Source organism: Falco peregrinus, chromosome 4 (genome assembly GCF_023634155.1).
Source record: "Falco peregrinus isolate bFalPer1 chromosome 4, bFalPer1.pri, whole genome shotgun sequence".
NCBI lineage: Eukaryota > Metazoa > Chordata > Aves > Falconiformes > Falconidae > Falco > Falco peregrinus.
This window is the reverse complement of record NC_073724.1, coordinates 886,245-900,141: the sequence shown is the minus strand read 5'-3', so window position 1 is coordinate 900,141 and position 13,897 is coordinate 886,245. Positions and strand designations below refer to the sequence as shown.

At 44.0% G+C, this 13,897-nt stretch overlaps 1 protein-coding gene across 1 annotated transcript; it reads right to left on the bottom strand.

Annotated features, from left to right (window-relative positions):
* Positions 1 to 1,074: 1,074 nt before the first annotated feature.
* Positions 1,075 to 11,859, bottom strand: LNP1 (leukemia NUP98 fusion partner 1). The gene is made up of 3 exons (XM_005237475.3): positions 11,453 to 11,859; positions 4,890 to 5,135; positions 1,075 to 2,812 (listed from the first exon to the last, which is right to left on the bottom strand). The coding sequence occupies exons 1-3, from the start codon at positions 11,600 to 11,602 to the stop codon at positions 2,609 to 2,611; spliced, it is 600 nt and encodes a 199-aa protein (XP_005237532.1). The 5' UTR covers positions 11,603 to 11,859; the 3' UTR covers positions 1,075 to 2,608.
* Between the last annotated feature and the right edge of the window lie 2,038 nt (positions 11,860 to 13,897).

Genomic DNA, 13,897 nt, shown 5'->3' with positions numbered 1-13,897 from the left:
CCACAGCCGGCCGCACCGCTCCGGGAACTGGGGTGGGAATCATGGCAGTGACTACTTGCTGTGTCAGTCACCACCGAACTGACGATCTGCTGTGGAAATGAAATCCCTCTGGAATCTTTCTGACTGCTTGTGTGCCCCAAATCTACTTTCTGTGGAAACAGGAATATCAGCCATGCCATTGCAATCAGATTCCTCTTCAGATGATTACCTTCCTTCCGCAATCCCCAATAATAATTGCAAATTTCTGTGGAGAGTTACTTCATTCTGTCATGCAGGTTTCAGTCTCTCTAAGGAACTATTGCACCTGACTACGTGGGGCTAAATGGGAAAGGGCCATTGCTCCAATCGGGCATGACATGAAGCAAGAGAAAACCCTTTGGAGTGGACATTTGTTAGCGATTTAAGGAGGACAGTGTTGAGGACATTATTTGAATGCTTCTGTTTCCGGAGCAGGGAGCTGGCAGGCAAGTCCAGCAATGCCACGAATGGCTGCCAGCCCTGCCACTGGAGTGTGGCAGCTCTCGGCTGCACGGGGGCTGCCTGCAGGGAGACCCCTTGGGCTGGTGGCTGCCCACAGGGAGACCCCCTGGGCTGGTGGGGTAAGGCTGGCTGGCACTTTGGTGGGGTTGGTAAACAGCAAGTGAGAGCCAGGCACACGGGGTTTTCTATTTTAGCTCTTTTCAGTGTTTTCATCCCATCAGGTGTGGTGTGCAACCAGCACGTTATCACAAATACAAGCTTTTTGCAAATTCTGCCAGGATACAGCTGGGCCTGCTGAGCTGGAAAACAGGAGGAGAAGGCTCATGCTCTGAGATCCAGGCAAACCTGGTGCAGCCACGGCACTCATGAGGGCAGGCTGCCACGTGAAAGGATGTACGTGAGAGGTTTTATCTGAGGAACTCCGGCACAGCTGGCCATGTTCCTTTCCACCCAGGTCTCTTGTAATGCAGTGTTCAAATTCAGGCTATAAAAGGAAAGCTGCCTGCATGGAAGTGTTAGCCGACAGAAGAACTTTGTGAAAATTCAATCTGGTTGGAGCGGGACAGGGACTATGCATAGGAACAACATTTTTCAGTCAGATTTATTAATTTAATGTATAAAGCAAGAAGCAATTTACAAGCACCAGCAAGGGTTCAGTTGCTTTCTTACATATCCCCTAAAGCCCTACTTAAAAAGAAAAACAATCCTTTAATGGAGATAAGTGTTATAAACTTTTAAGGATGCACTAAGCTTTGTAACAGGTTGAACATTCAAAATTAATGCTCTAAAATAAAACAATAAAATCTTCGTTAATTACAGAAAATCACAGGAAGAAAAATCCAGCAGACTTTGACTTTTGCTCATGACTTCATTGGTCTTTACTTGTCTCTAACTGCATTACACAAAGCAGGCTTTCTCTACGCTAGGCTTGGGGAGGTGGTTCCCAAAGAGGGCAGGGTTCTTCTCTGCAGGGAAGACTTACGTGTTGCAGAAGGGGGTGTTGTGGGGGGATGTATGTGCTTATGAGCCTCTGGAAGTGAATTTCCTCTGCAGAGAATGAAATCTTACTTACAGTTGATGAGATTTACACCTGAGTTCAGGAGATGTTCAGCCAGAGGAAACAGAGTTTTCCAAAGTTCTGCTTACCATAGACAGAGCCAGTTCCCATTCCCTTGGTTTAGCCCTAGTTCTAGAAAAAGGAAAAGGGAGAAGCATTGCGATGCCTCACGCTGAATGTGTGGCAACCCCTTGAGGAGGTTATATGGAAGATGAGAGGCAGAACATCTCAGGCTTTACTGGAGAGCTTTTGGCAAAGCTCAAATTTTGATGAGGCAAAACTGGAGGTGTAGCAAAAGAAGCTGGTAGCTATGAGGCAGGCAGGGCAATAAAGTAGTAAAAGGAGAGGGCGGGAGGCCACAAAAGAAGCAAGATGATGAGGTTAAAGTTGGGAGAAAGAACTAGTTGTGTGACTGGGGAAATGGGATGGAGGACATGGGAGAGGGCTGGGGGATGTCAGGGAAACAAGGCTAATATTGTGCAGTGACATGGAAAGGAAAGTGAAATGAGACATCAGGGAGGTGTAGAAGAGAACATGTGGGCTTCTCTTCTATTACTTCTGCAAATTTGGAGTCGGGAGATTGTCAAAGCAAAAGGACACTGGTTTCCAAGACAAATCTAAGCGACTGTCAGGGACAGGAAGCATGTGGCCCTTTATGTGTACCTTTCCTTTCCCAAACCTGCCAACAAGCCTGTTTTCAATCAAAACAGAAACGTAAGGCTTTGCATAACTTTGCACGGCTCTGTAATACATACGTGCTCTCCTCTTAAATGAACGCATCCACTACTGTCCTGCCACAATGCTAAACTTGCCTGAAACCCTCTTACAGTGGTTAATTGCTAACTGGGATCTTGCAACAGATACACTCCTCCTATGACAAGGGTCATGTTCCTAATAGCAAAAGTAAAGACAGGAAGGTAATAACATGGTGTCAACGATGCAGTTGAATTTTACTTTTATTTTACAGATTAGGGTTTATTCTAGCTAACAGGCCTCTTCTAGTCAAAACAAAACAAGAATGATCCCTCTGCTTTTCAGGGGGAGTGTTAAAACTCATTATCTCAATGCATTCTAGCTGCCTGTGCATAAATATCCTTTCTCAATGCTTGTTTGTGATGGAAACTGTTCGTTGTGTTTTGCTGGTACAGATTCTGAACCTTCATCTTCTTCCTGCTCTCTCCTTGGCTCTGATTTCTCTCCCATTCTCTTACGAGACTTGTTTTTTCCCAAATGCAATCTTTCCCTTTCTCTTCTCTCCTTCACACCTTCAGGTTGCTAAAAAGCAGGGAAAAAAATTGCAGGAGATTAAAAATTATTCCCAGGTGAACAAAAAAAAAATCATTATTTCACTAGCAATGAACAATTAAATATTACAGTCACCTACCTCAGCAAGATGAGATTTAATATGATGGGCTCATATTCAAGGCCCCAGCCAGTCACCCTAAAACTCAGCAAGAGTCAGCATGCATTTGATCCCACTCCGTGTATGGCAGGAGGGTCACCCGCCCAGAGGACTTGAGGGGGAGAACAGATGGAAGAGGAAAAGGGAGGGGGTCTGAGGTCTCAGCCCAGAGTCCATCTTTCTGGGCTTTCACATGATCCCTCTTTGTGCACCTGAAGGATGTTCAGTGCTAGCTGCAAAGAGCTCACTGAAAACAAGTGCTAAAGGTCATGAAGTGTCCTTAAAGCCACGTTTATAAGAGAAAAGTAGTATGTAGGGAAGGAGAGGAAATGGGATTACCTTTCCTCCACTTTTAACCTGTGTGTTCACGGTGGTTTGAATTGCATCCACAGAGCTCTGCAAAAAACCTGCTCCATTTGGAGATACAAGCTTAAGCCCACTCCCAAATTCCCTTTCAGATCTCTAACACCTATCACTCAGTTCTCTGAGATTCTCAAATCCTTCACATCTCCCAGACTTCAGTGGTGACAACAGGAATGACAACAATTTGGTCTACTTGAAAGGTAGATTAAAATACAGCCCAGCACACCTCACACACATGGATTACAGAAGGGTACTAGGATCCACGTTTTTAACTGGAACTGAAGCCGTATTTAGTGCATTATGCTCACTATACCTATCCTGCAATTATCACATGCTCACAGACTTTCTAGCCATAGGCATTTTGGAGAAATGATAAATGATACACCAGACAACCACTGGTGAGGGTTGGCACATAAGGCAGTGTGAATTTCCAAATTCTGAGTAGTTCCTAAAGGGGAAAAAGAAGATTAGAGAATGCACTTAAAACCTTAACAAAGGCATAACGGACTTGTCATCACTGTAATTCTGCATATTCTTAGAGGACTGCTCATGCAAGGACTATAATTGTGGGACTGATCATGTAATGGTGCTGCTTATTTAAAAGAGATTTTTTTTCCTTTCTTGTTGCTGCACAGAAGTTCTGCAAAGACAGCTGAAAATTACTTCTCCATACAAACTGTCAGTGTCAACAAACTAAAGAACAAAAGATACTTCCTTCTGTTGTTATTTGGTACCAATGTCAAGCATTATTCAAGCACAGCTTTTTCAATAGGGTGACTGAATTTGATAGTGTTCTGATACTTAAAGGCGAGTTAGGGTTTATTACTCTTCCTTCTGTTGTATGTTACACCAGCTATTATGTATCATAATAACAAAAATGTGCTAAAGTGTGTCACAGACAAAAGTCTGTTACTGGCTACTTCATCAACACAAACCATACAGAAAATGCTCATGCCTCAGGAAAGAATGATGGGGAGAAGAGAAGGATGAAATGGGGGAGAATCCCCTGCTGGCTGCAAGCCCTTACAGTGAAAGTATATTCAGCCACCTACAGCAATGGCTGCTGCCACAGCTGCGTGGTGACACTGAAGAAAGCAGATGGATGGAGTCCCAAGGCTAAAAGAGAAGCCTCTCAAACACCACTGTGTCTGGCAGTCTTACAGGTAACACCATATACGATTAAATATAGATAACCATACGTGGTTAAACCAGGTCAGCAGCAGTGAGAAAGCAAGCTGGGTCTTATGGAAAAAGCAAAGCAAACCTGGGTTTATATTGTTATTTTTTGTTGGCACAGCTGTAGAAACCTCTGAAAACATTGTCACAGCCAGCACAGTGCCTCATTTTGAAGATACACACCTTTTAATAAGTCTAGATGGTAACACTACATCAAGAATTCCCATGCTAATGCTACCGTGTTAACCGTGTTACTGTAAAGACCACATAATGTGAGACACTCTAATTCAAGCTTATTCCTTCTCCTCCCCCAGCAAAGCCACAGCAATTACACCAGGGATAAAGCTGGCCTGCTCATCAGTTGGTTGGGTTTTCTTCTTCTCACATGATCTTAAGTTTGTCATTACCTACCAAAGAAACTGAGCGTTTGCTTTTGAGATGCAATTGCTTTTCAAAGGACTCTGCAAATTCCTGGATGGAGTTTGATCTTGACTCTGGGCACGAGCTGTCTGCCGAAGGTGTTCTGCTTGCCTTCCTGTGGCAGTGGCATTTGACATCCTGGTCTTCTTGAAACTCCTTGGAGCCCCTGAGATGGCCTGAAGAGCAGCCTTTGGTAGAAGCATGAAGTCGTGTTGTATGGAGGGAGGAAAGCCTCGCCTGAAAAACAAGAGGTCTTTTTTGAGTACTGAATATTAAAGCAGAGCACACAGGGGAGATTTTTTCTGCCACAGAGCGCTCTCTGAACAATGGTGCAGAATGAAGGACCTTGCCCAGACTCCTGTATCTTCCCTTTCATGTGCAAGAGAATCACACTGCCAAGAGCATGCTTTCCAGAGGCAGCAGAATTTGCTTTTATTCCTGTTTTTGAGCATCTAAGTTTTGGCACCCAAATGAGTAGTTCAAAGTGTGCTGGGTCCTCTTAGAGCCTCCTGGCACTAAAAGGAACCAGAACCCTTCATAACCTCAAAAAATCATGCCTAGCATCAGGCGGCAGGTTCTAGACAGGACTCTCAAAATGCAACGACACAGCCTTCTATGGCCAGATAAGCCAGATACAGGGATTGACCCACAGGTGCTCCAGGTCTTATCAGATGTTTGAGATCATTTCAGTGTTTCAGCAACAATTTCTAGCCCATCAGTGTCAAATTTTCAGCATGGCCTACATGCAGGCAAGATGCCTTATTGTTCAGGTCTGAATTTTCTGATGGTTTTATTTGTCCTGAACCAATGAGGGAAGCACTTCCAGGGCACTAAGGGACACATTCCTACCAGAGAAATGGTAGGTAACAGGCTTCCTACAATTCCATTTGTAGGGCTGAGGCGGGGAGGGAGTAGGTAGGTGTTTAGTTCCTGTGTGGTTCAATTTTCCCAGGCCTGACATGCAGATAAAGGCTATTGATCTGCATCAGCTGTGTTTAATTGAATGCCTGTAAAGGAGATTAAACTGATAAAGGATGGCTGTGTCCTGTGGAGTCGTGTGCTGGTGGGTTTAGGAATAGGCAGACCTGCAGAGGAGATGGGTGAGAAGGCACTATGTAAAGCCAGGCATGCCCAAGCCCTACCAGCTGTTGATGCTTTTCCAGGGTGAGTAGCTGAACACTGGTGAGATGCTGGCAGTGTGAGAGGGAGATGGGAGGTGCCGAGAATGAGACTTTCGCAGGTATCCAGTTAGGGCACTGCAGGCACCCAGCTGCTACACACCTGTTTGGACCTGTATATGTTTTGTGTAAGTCTGGTGCTAAGCCTTCAGCTACTGAGTAACTCTGAGGAGCTCTGCTGGCTTCAGGGGAGCTGTGATTGTTTGTAACAACTGAAGGTCTATCCCACAGATCCTAAAATGCTTTCTAAGAAAATTCAGGAGACAGCCTTACACTGAGAGTAGGGTTTATTGGGGGGTGGGGGGTGCAGTGGTGGTGTGGTTTTTGTTTTTGTTTTTTTTTTAACAAACAGCAGTGGAAAGCTAAACCGACTTGGTGTAGTGGCCACATGAATCTACAAATCTTGGACTGGAAGAGACTTGAAATACCTCCTTTATATGTTTCCATTTACTCTTGCTCAGATGCTATTCTAAATGTATCAGCACAACAGGGACCTGTGCAGCCTTTCTCTGAATAGTGAGGCTGTGCATCCATGTGGTTATGGCTACGTCACATTAGGCAGGCTTGATGAGAGGTGCTAAAAATAACAAATCTTACACCTGACAGAAGCACCTAATACTAAAGAATTTTCAGATCATAGCGCAGTTTGGTTTCTTTTCCAGATATAAGCTTATTTTAGTAACTAGTATTATGGACTGCCTCTGAGAGTAGTGGTAATGATTTCTGCCATACTATTTTTACTTTGGTTTGAAACCAATCAATACAGCTGTAATTTCTGTAAGGTCATATTGTATTGTTACTTTGAAAAGCATCAAAGCAATCAGATTGTGCTTGAGGGACAGGAGTAAGCATGCTATGCCAAGCTCAACAAGCTAAATGCCTTCTGTGTCATTTTAATGGCATCAACATACGTTGTTTCCTAGAAATAAAAATTGCCTCACACTGAAAATCACTGGTATTCATTCTTAGAGGGTTTGGGCAAAAAAACAGGAGGACAGCTGAAATGAGGGATGGTATTCTAACAATCCTGTTTTGCAATATTTGTAAATGTTTTCTTTTACTGAAACATTGCTTTTTAATTTCCTTTCACAGATAGATTTATAGTTAAGCCCTCCACAAAAAGACTGCAGTTCACATACTGACATGGCAGCAATGGTTCAGAAAAGGGACAGGCCTTCCCCTGAAGTGCATGTCTGCCTCAGTGGACTAAGGGTAAAGCTACGCATACATACCTATGCAACCACATTACTGTGGTCATGCCTCTTTTCACAGTGCCTCGGTGCAATACCATAGCTAGGACAGCATGCTCGTGTGTGTCAGCATGTTGCTGTCTTAAGGACACAACCCTGCAGAGGACAAGAGCCTCAGCACAACTGCTCAAGCTTGAACATAGCATGGCTTATAACTACGAGAGTAAATTGGTGGTCTTTTATTTAAGATTGACTCTGTGGAGAACTGAGTCATAAAACAAAGCTCAGCGATGAAGCAGATCTAGCACTGACTTTAGATAAAATCCATGTAGCTTGCTTTCTATATCTTAGATTTAATACATGCATTTAGTATACACATTTGGTGCCAAACTGATTCCTTGGTAACATTGTAGATAAGAATGGCTGAAGGCTGCTTTAATCTATGCTTTCCCTCCTGAAGTCTCAGCAGCTGCTGGCAACAGAGATTATCTCTATACCCGCACCCTGGTGTCTGCCTGCCACTGCTGTCATCCCTTGCCAAAGGTCTCTGAGCACAGCTCCAGTATCTGTGCCCGTCCTTGCCCCAGCAGCTGCCTTGTGCCTACTTCTGGTGCCTCTTTAGCAAAGTGTCCTTGGTCTCCAGCTCCTAGGATCTGACCTTGGGTAGTTTTCAAACTGGAAAAGTGGGGAGGAGGCGAAAAAAGGGAAAAAGCATGGGAGGAAGAATGATAAATGCTCCCCCATATCAAAATGAGGAATTCTTGCCAGAACTGGAAAAGCCAGAAGCACCAAGCATGTACTCAGGGGTTGATTCTCACTCCCTTGAGTACTACTCCCTTTTTTCTGCTTGAGCATTTGTGTAAAGGATGGTCATGCTCAGTGTATCTATTTACAAAACAGCTAATCTTTTGCTAATTGCCCATCTAAACCACACAAAAAGTACACAAACAAAGATACTTCATGAAATTGATTTGTATGTAATTTGCCTATTCTCCTTCTCACTTTCTGTTGGAGACAAATGATTGCTTCCATCTTTTGGGGTTGCACAGCTGTCACTAAGAAAACTAATCTTCAGTGCATCAGCCCCAGTGTTAGTTGTTTCCTGAAGTTTATACCATGACCCCACTGCTTTAGGGATGTTTTGGAACATTTGACATTCAGATGCTGTCCCACAGCTTCCTTTCCTTCCGAGAAACTTAAAGCCAAGTATATATTCCTTGAAAATGTTTTGGCCTAGGCTTCAACTGATCTGTAGTAACAACATTGTTGTAGATGTTCAGTCTGACTTTAGTTTAAATTAATGTTAGCAACTTCAACATCAGTCAGTTGTTCTGCTCCCACTCTCAGCTGTTTCTTAACATATTTCCTCCTGCGAGCAGCAATGTCTACTCGATACATTTCTAGAGTTGTAAAGCTCTTACCAGTTCTCCTTTGCCCCCTACCTTTTCCCCACAACAAAATGTCTGGGAGGTAAGAAACTATCCTGAACCAAAATGATGAAGAATAACTAGAATGTGTCAAGGGAAACTGTAGCTGGAGGCTGCAAAAAGGGTATCACAGCTAATGTGTCTAAAGTTTGCCAGGGGAGCAAGCTAAATAAAGGAGGTGGAAACAGATGACATAGTTCTCTCCGGGCAGTTTTCACATTCAGTGTTGGCCCACAGCAACATATACAGCTCTGACACTTTTCAAGGGAGTGGAGTTGCCCAGCGACCCCATGAAGGATGAATAAAATTTTGTGTTCCCCTCTGTAAAATGGGAATGACAATAGCAAAAGCATTTTTGTGAAACTCATTTTGTTAATCTCTGTGAGGCATGCTAAGATATTGGGAAAAAAATAATGAAAATTGCTGCAAGTCTGGGAGTTATTCTACAAAGCTTTATCCATATTTTGTGGGGCTCTACCGTGAGAGGATGCCACAGGAGCTCACCATTGTGTTTGAGGTGAGAGCAGTGGCTTGAATGTCTTTTTACAGCACTGGAAAAACTACAAAGACCAGCATACTGATTTGGAGCTGAAAGCAATTTCCAGTGTGATGCAGAACCACCTTTTGTGTCATACTGCTAGTATTTTGCTATGTAATACCAAAATGCCCCTGGTGCAGATACAGCTCACGTGGGGAGGATTGTACTACTGCTAATGCACCGCATACCAGCCCTGGGTACAGACAAAGTGTGCTGGCAGTGCTGGTTTGGCAGCACCATTGCATCTACACAAGGAACTTTTGCAAACCACTGTGTCAGTTAGGACATGCTGACTTGATTTTCACCTGGACAGCGAAGTTACCTCCATGTACGATGCTGAGACAGAGGAAAGGGTACACCGCAGTCTGCTGTGGAGGCACTAACTTGCAGAAAAGACGCAGTCTAATCTCGGTTATTATTCCTTCTGATTAATAGCACTGTTCTGATAAAATGAAGACTATTTAACTAACCTTATAAGTGTTTTGAATCTTAGAGTAGTTATAATTCATAATAATGAATCTTACAGTCATTATAATGTGTAATAACTGGGTAAAGAACACACATCCAGGTGCAATACCATGTTGTTGCTGTCAACAAGGAGATGCTCTTTCTGAAGGTATTTCTAGGGAATTATTAGTGACCATTTGTTTAACTTCTAGATTTGGTTTAAGACAACATGTTTCAGTGCTCTTTACTACCAACTAATTAGAGATTTCCAGATAGAAAGGTTTCATCTCAAAATTTATCCCCAAATCACAAAATCCCCACAAAAATCTTCCCTTTTCTCATTCTTCCAGTCAATTTCTGGCACTGAGAAATAAAGAAATTAAAATTTATATCTCTTGTATAATAGTACTGGAGCAATATAAATGGGTGTGGAGCATTAATGTAAAGGCCAGACATAATTAAGTGTACAGGGTAACTTTAACGTGTTGAACAGTAGTGTCAGAAGTCACATCCTTCCCTTTCTGTCAGCTAATTTAATCCACATTCTAGGTATGGATTCAGGGATGCAACTCCAGCAAAGTATTTGAATAGCTCCTAGCTAAGTATTTAAATACATTTTGAACAAATCTAATATAAGAACATACTTCAAATGAAAGGTATGTGTATGCACACAGATACACACAAAGATGTGTTCAGTAGCTTGCTGGATGGAAAGTGATTTAACGTACATCCTTACACTTCAGTCTATACGGGGACCTAAAGAACAGTAGCTCCAGTGGAGGAGAATTTGCAAGATGAAAACATAGCATGGCAGAAAAAAAAAGTTTGAAAAAGATTAACTATTTCTCCCCAGTATAATAGTATTTGCTTTGTTGCATCCATAATGATGTAAGGGTACAAGTGAAAAATTATCTGTAAGGAAACAGGATCTTTGGTAAGCCAACTGATGCAGTTGGCAAAAACGAGACAGGTTTGGACCACCTAAACATTTTTCTAAAGCTGAAATAAAAGCAACAGTCTTCAAGTGAACAGCTGTTCTCAGTTTAACTTCCTTTTGATAATTGGTCACACAGTTGTGAGTTTTCTTAAAAACCTGCTTCTATGTGTGAACCCTGCCCCTTTCCCAACTATTTTTTTTTTAAGAATGAAGAATGCACTTCTACCTTAAAATCTTACTTTACGGTATAATAAGCTTTGTTCTATGTTGCATCCTTATTTTGAGTCAGGTGTTTTAAAAAAGGAGGGTCCACATCCTCTAGCTTAAATTAGAAGTTACAGCTGCAAACAGCTGGATACCTGAGAGTAAAGCATACAACCTCCTGGAGACAGCCTAATTGCAGAATTAGGTCCAAACCCTGTGAATACATACCGGGGGGTATATCGTTTGACAGATGAGGACAGACTCATTAAGGACAATGTTTATGTATGCCAGCTGCCAAAATGTTTTGATCTCTGTCAGGTCATGCTGAGCAGACAGAACACCACTGTAATACACAGTTATGCAGTTATTACACCCTTCTCCTTACATTTCTGGTCCTACAGTGGCTCACCTTGGAGTTTGATGGGTTTCTTGTATTCCAAAAGCACCGGAGGCCTGGCCCTGGCAGGTTGCTAAGTTCAAAAAGCAACTCACTGCTGCCAGTAGGAACTGAGCTTACTTGGCAAGGTGCACTATACTCATCCCCGTACATCTCTAGGGCCATGCCCCTGGGGAGGGCACTTGTGTTTATGCATAAACCGCACACACAGAGAGAAAACTGCGCACAGGTCTTACCGGAAGGGAAGCTCTCCTTTCGCTAAAGGGTCGTGCCTGACGTTTCTTGTGGCCTCTACCCTCTTTTTCATTCTCATCGATCAAGCTGTGGCCCCAGAAGCTGCTCATCCATTTTGCAAAGGAAATATCATCATCCTCTTCATATTCCATGTACAGACGTTCCAAACTTGGGGGGGGTCTCCCAACCAGATGAGGAAAAGCAAGGTCAAATGCCGCCACCACCACCACGCCAATAGCCTCACGCGGTTCTGCCAATGAAAGGAAGCAGAGATGCAGTTTCAACCACTTTTTCTGCACTCCATCCCCCAAAACACGTCCCACTGCAGCCCTGAGCACTGTCTAAACATAAAGTCAATTCTTCCTCATCTCTTTTCAGCAAGGTTTCTTTTAACTTTTCCGTTACAGTGATGTCCAATATGACACTGCTGCAGGGGGCTGGTGGGAAGGGAAATGTGTTGGCTGCTCCCCATGTGTTGCTGTTGACTGCACCAGCTGTCAATACCAATGGAGAATTGCCCACATTTACATGCCCGGGAGGTGCGTGCTCAAACCTAAAGTAGGCTTGTGATTTAGGGAAGCGGAATTGACTTATTGATGGTGGTCAGACTCTGGAACAGCCACTTGCAGAAGCTTAACTGGCTCTGTGGGAGGTAGGACAAATGGCCCACTCTTCCCATGCTGCCCTCCCTCCTGACTTCTGTCGTCTCTGCTCTTCCTTCGGTATTCAGGAAACATGGTCTGTCTGGGTAGAGGAAATCCCCCTCATTTTCAGGTTATGACAGCCAGCATGAACTTGCATCAGCTGCTTCTCACCAGTCATTTCATCTGCCACAGCAGATTTATGGGAGGGCCTGCATCACTTGAAGGCACGCAGAGCAAAAATGCGTCTGACTCCTCCTCACCAGCCCTGGGCGTAAGCCATATAAGCTCTGTCTATAGCACAAAACAGAACAGGGCTGGGCACTGCTTTCTGGCCAGTGGCTAGATGGGTCACATCTACCTTATATGGTGCTTGTGCTGTGGGTCTCCTCAAGTCTGTACATACTGTGCTGTGGTTGTAATACCTTAGTATTGTTGTAAATTTTGTGTCTTTTTTTATTTCAAAATATCTGATATAACACGAAAACTCTGTTGTGACACATGAAACTGTTGTTTGTATGGTATGAAACTGGAAGATGTGTCACACGCTTTGGGATGGCAAAAGGATGAGGAGGAAGGAGGGCTTTGAGGATGTAGAGCCTGTTCGTTAGTGTTGGAAGACTTCACAGGAGGAAGAAACCGAAATCTTAACAATAATATAAATATTTATAATGATCATAATTTATTTATATATCTTATTGGAAGCAGCCCTTAATGCGTGCTAGGTAGCTAGGTGTTCTGGTGCCTAGGCATTGCTGCGGAGATTCTAGCTGGCCTTGGCCAGAAGTACGCTAAAAAGCCGGCTAGCAGTTTAGCATTATGGAGAATCAGTGCTCCAGCATTAAACCTTGCTCCTTGTCCCTAGCCTATTTAGCAACAGAGATGTACTAACAAAACTCCAGTTTCATTCACAGGTGTGAGGTTTAAGTACAACACTCTGACGTAGGACTTTTCATTCTGAATAATAGGGGTGAAGGGGCCAACTGGTCATGGACGCCTGTGTGCCTGTTTCACCTCGTCCAGGGCAGACAAGACATGGTTAGCACAAGGACCTGGAGTACCTGGGTGTGCCGATGGCATGGCCTAGCTGTTGCCTGTCAGAGCTTGGAGATGCAGCCAGACTGCAGCAGGCTGCTTTCTTGGCAGAGGCACGGACGGACATGAGTGAGAGGAATACCTGCAAAACTGTACAGTAAAAAGACACCTGGAGCAACAAAAAGGATGTGTAGGCTGATTCTCCAGGTGGACAAGAACACTCCTGGCCATATTCTGACAGCCTAAATTTGACTTATGTCCTTGAGGCTACCTATCTGTATAGGCAAGGCACATCTGAAGGCCTACGCTAGCTCCTAGGAAGCAGCACACGGGTGGAATTTGGGCTGTCCCAGTAGGAAGCTACTGGCCTCTTGATATGTATTTTCTATTGTGTGGTTCATAGAATCACAGAATCAGAGAATGGTTTGGGTTGGAAGGGACCTTAATGATCATCTAGTCCCAAGCCACCTGCCAGGGACAAGGACCCCTTCCCCCAGCCCCGGCTGCTCCCAGCCCTGTCCAGCCTGGCCTTGAGCCCTGCCAGGGATGGGGCACCCACAGCTGCTCTGGGCAGCCTGGGCCAGCGCCTCATCACCCTCACAGTGGAGAATTTCTTCCTCATATCTAATCTAAAGCTACCCTCTTTCCGTCTAAAGCTGCTCCCCTTGGTCCTGTTGCTACATCTCTTAAAGGCTGTCCCCATTTTTCTTATAAGCGTTCCTTGAGCACCGAAAGGAGATTTTCTTGTTTCTCGCCTTGTGCGCCGGCCCG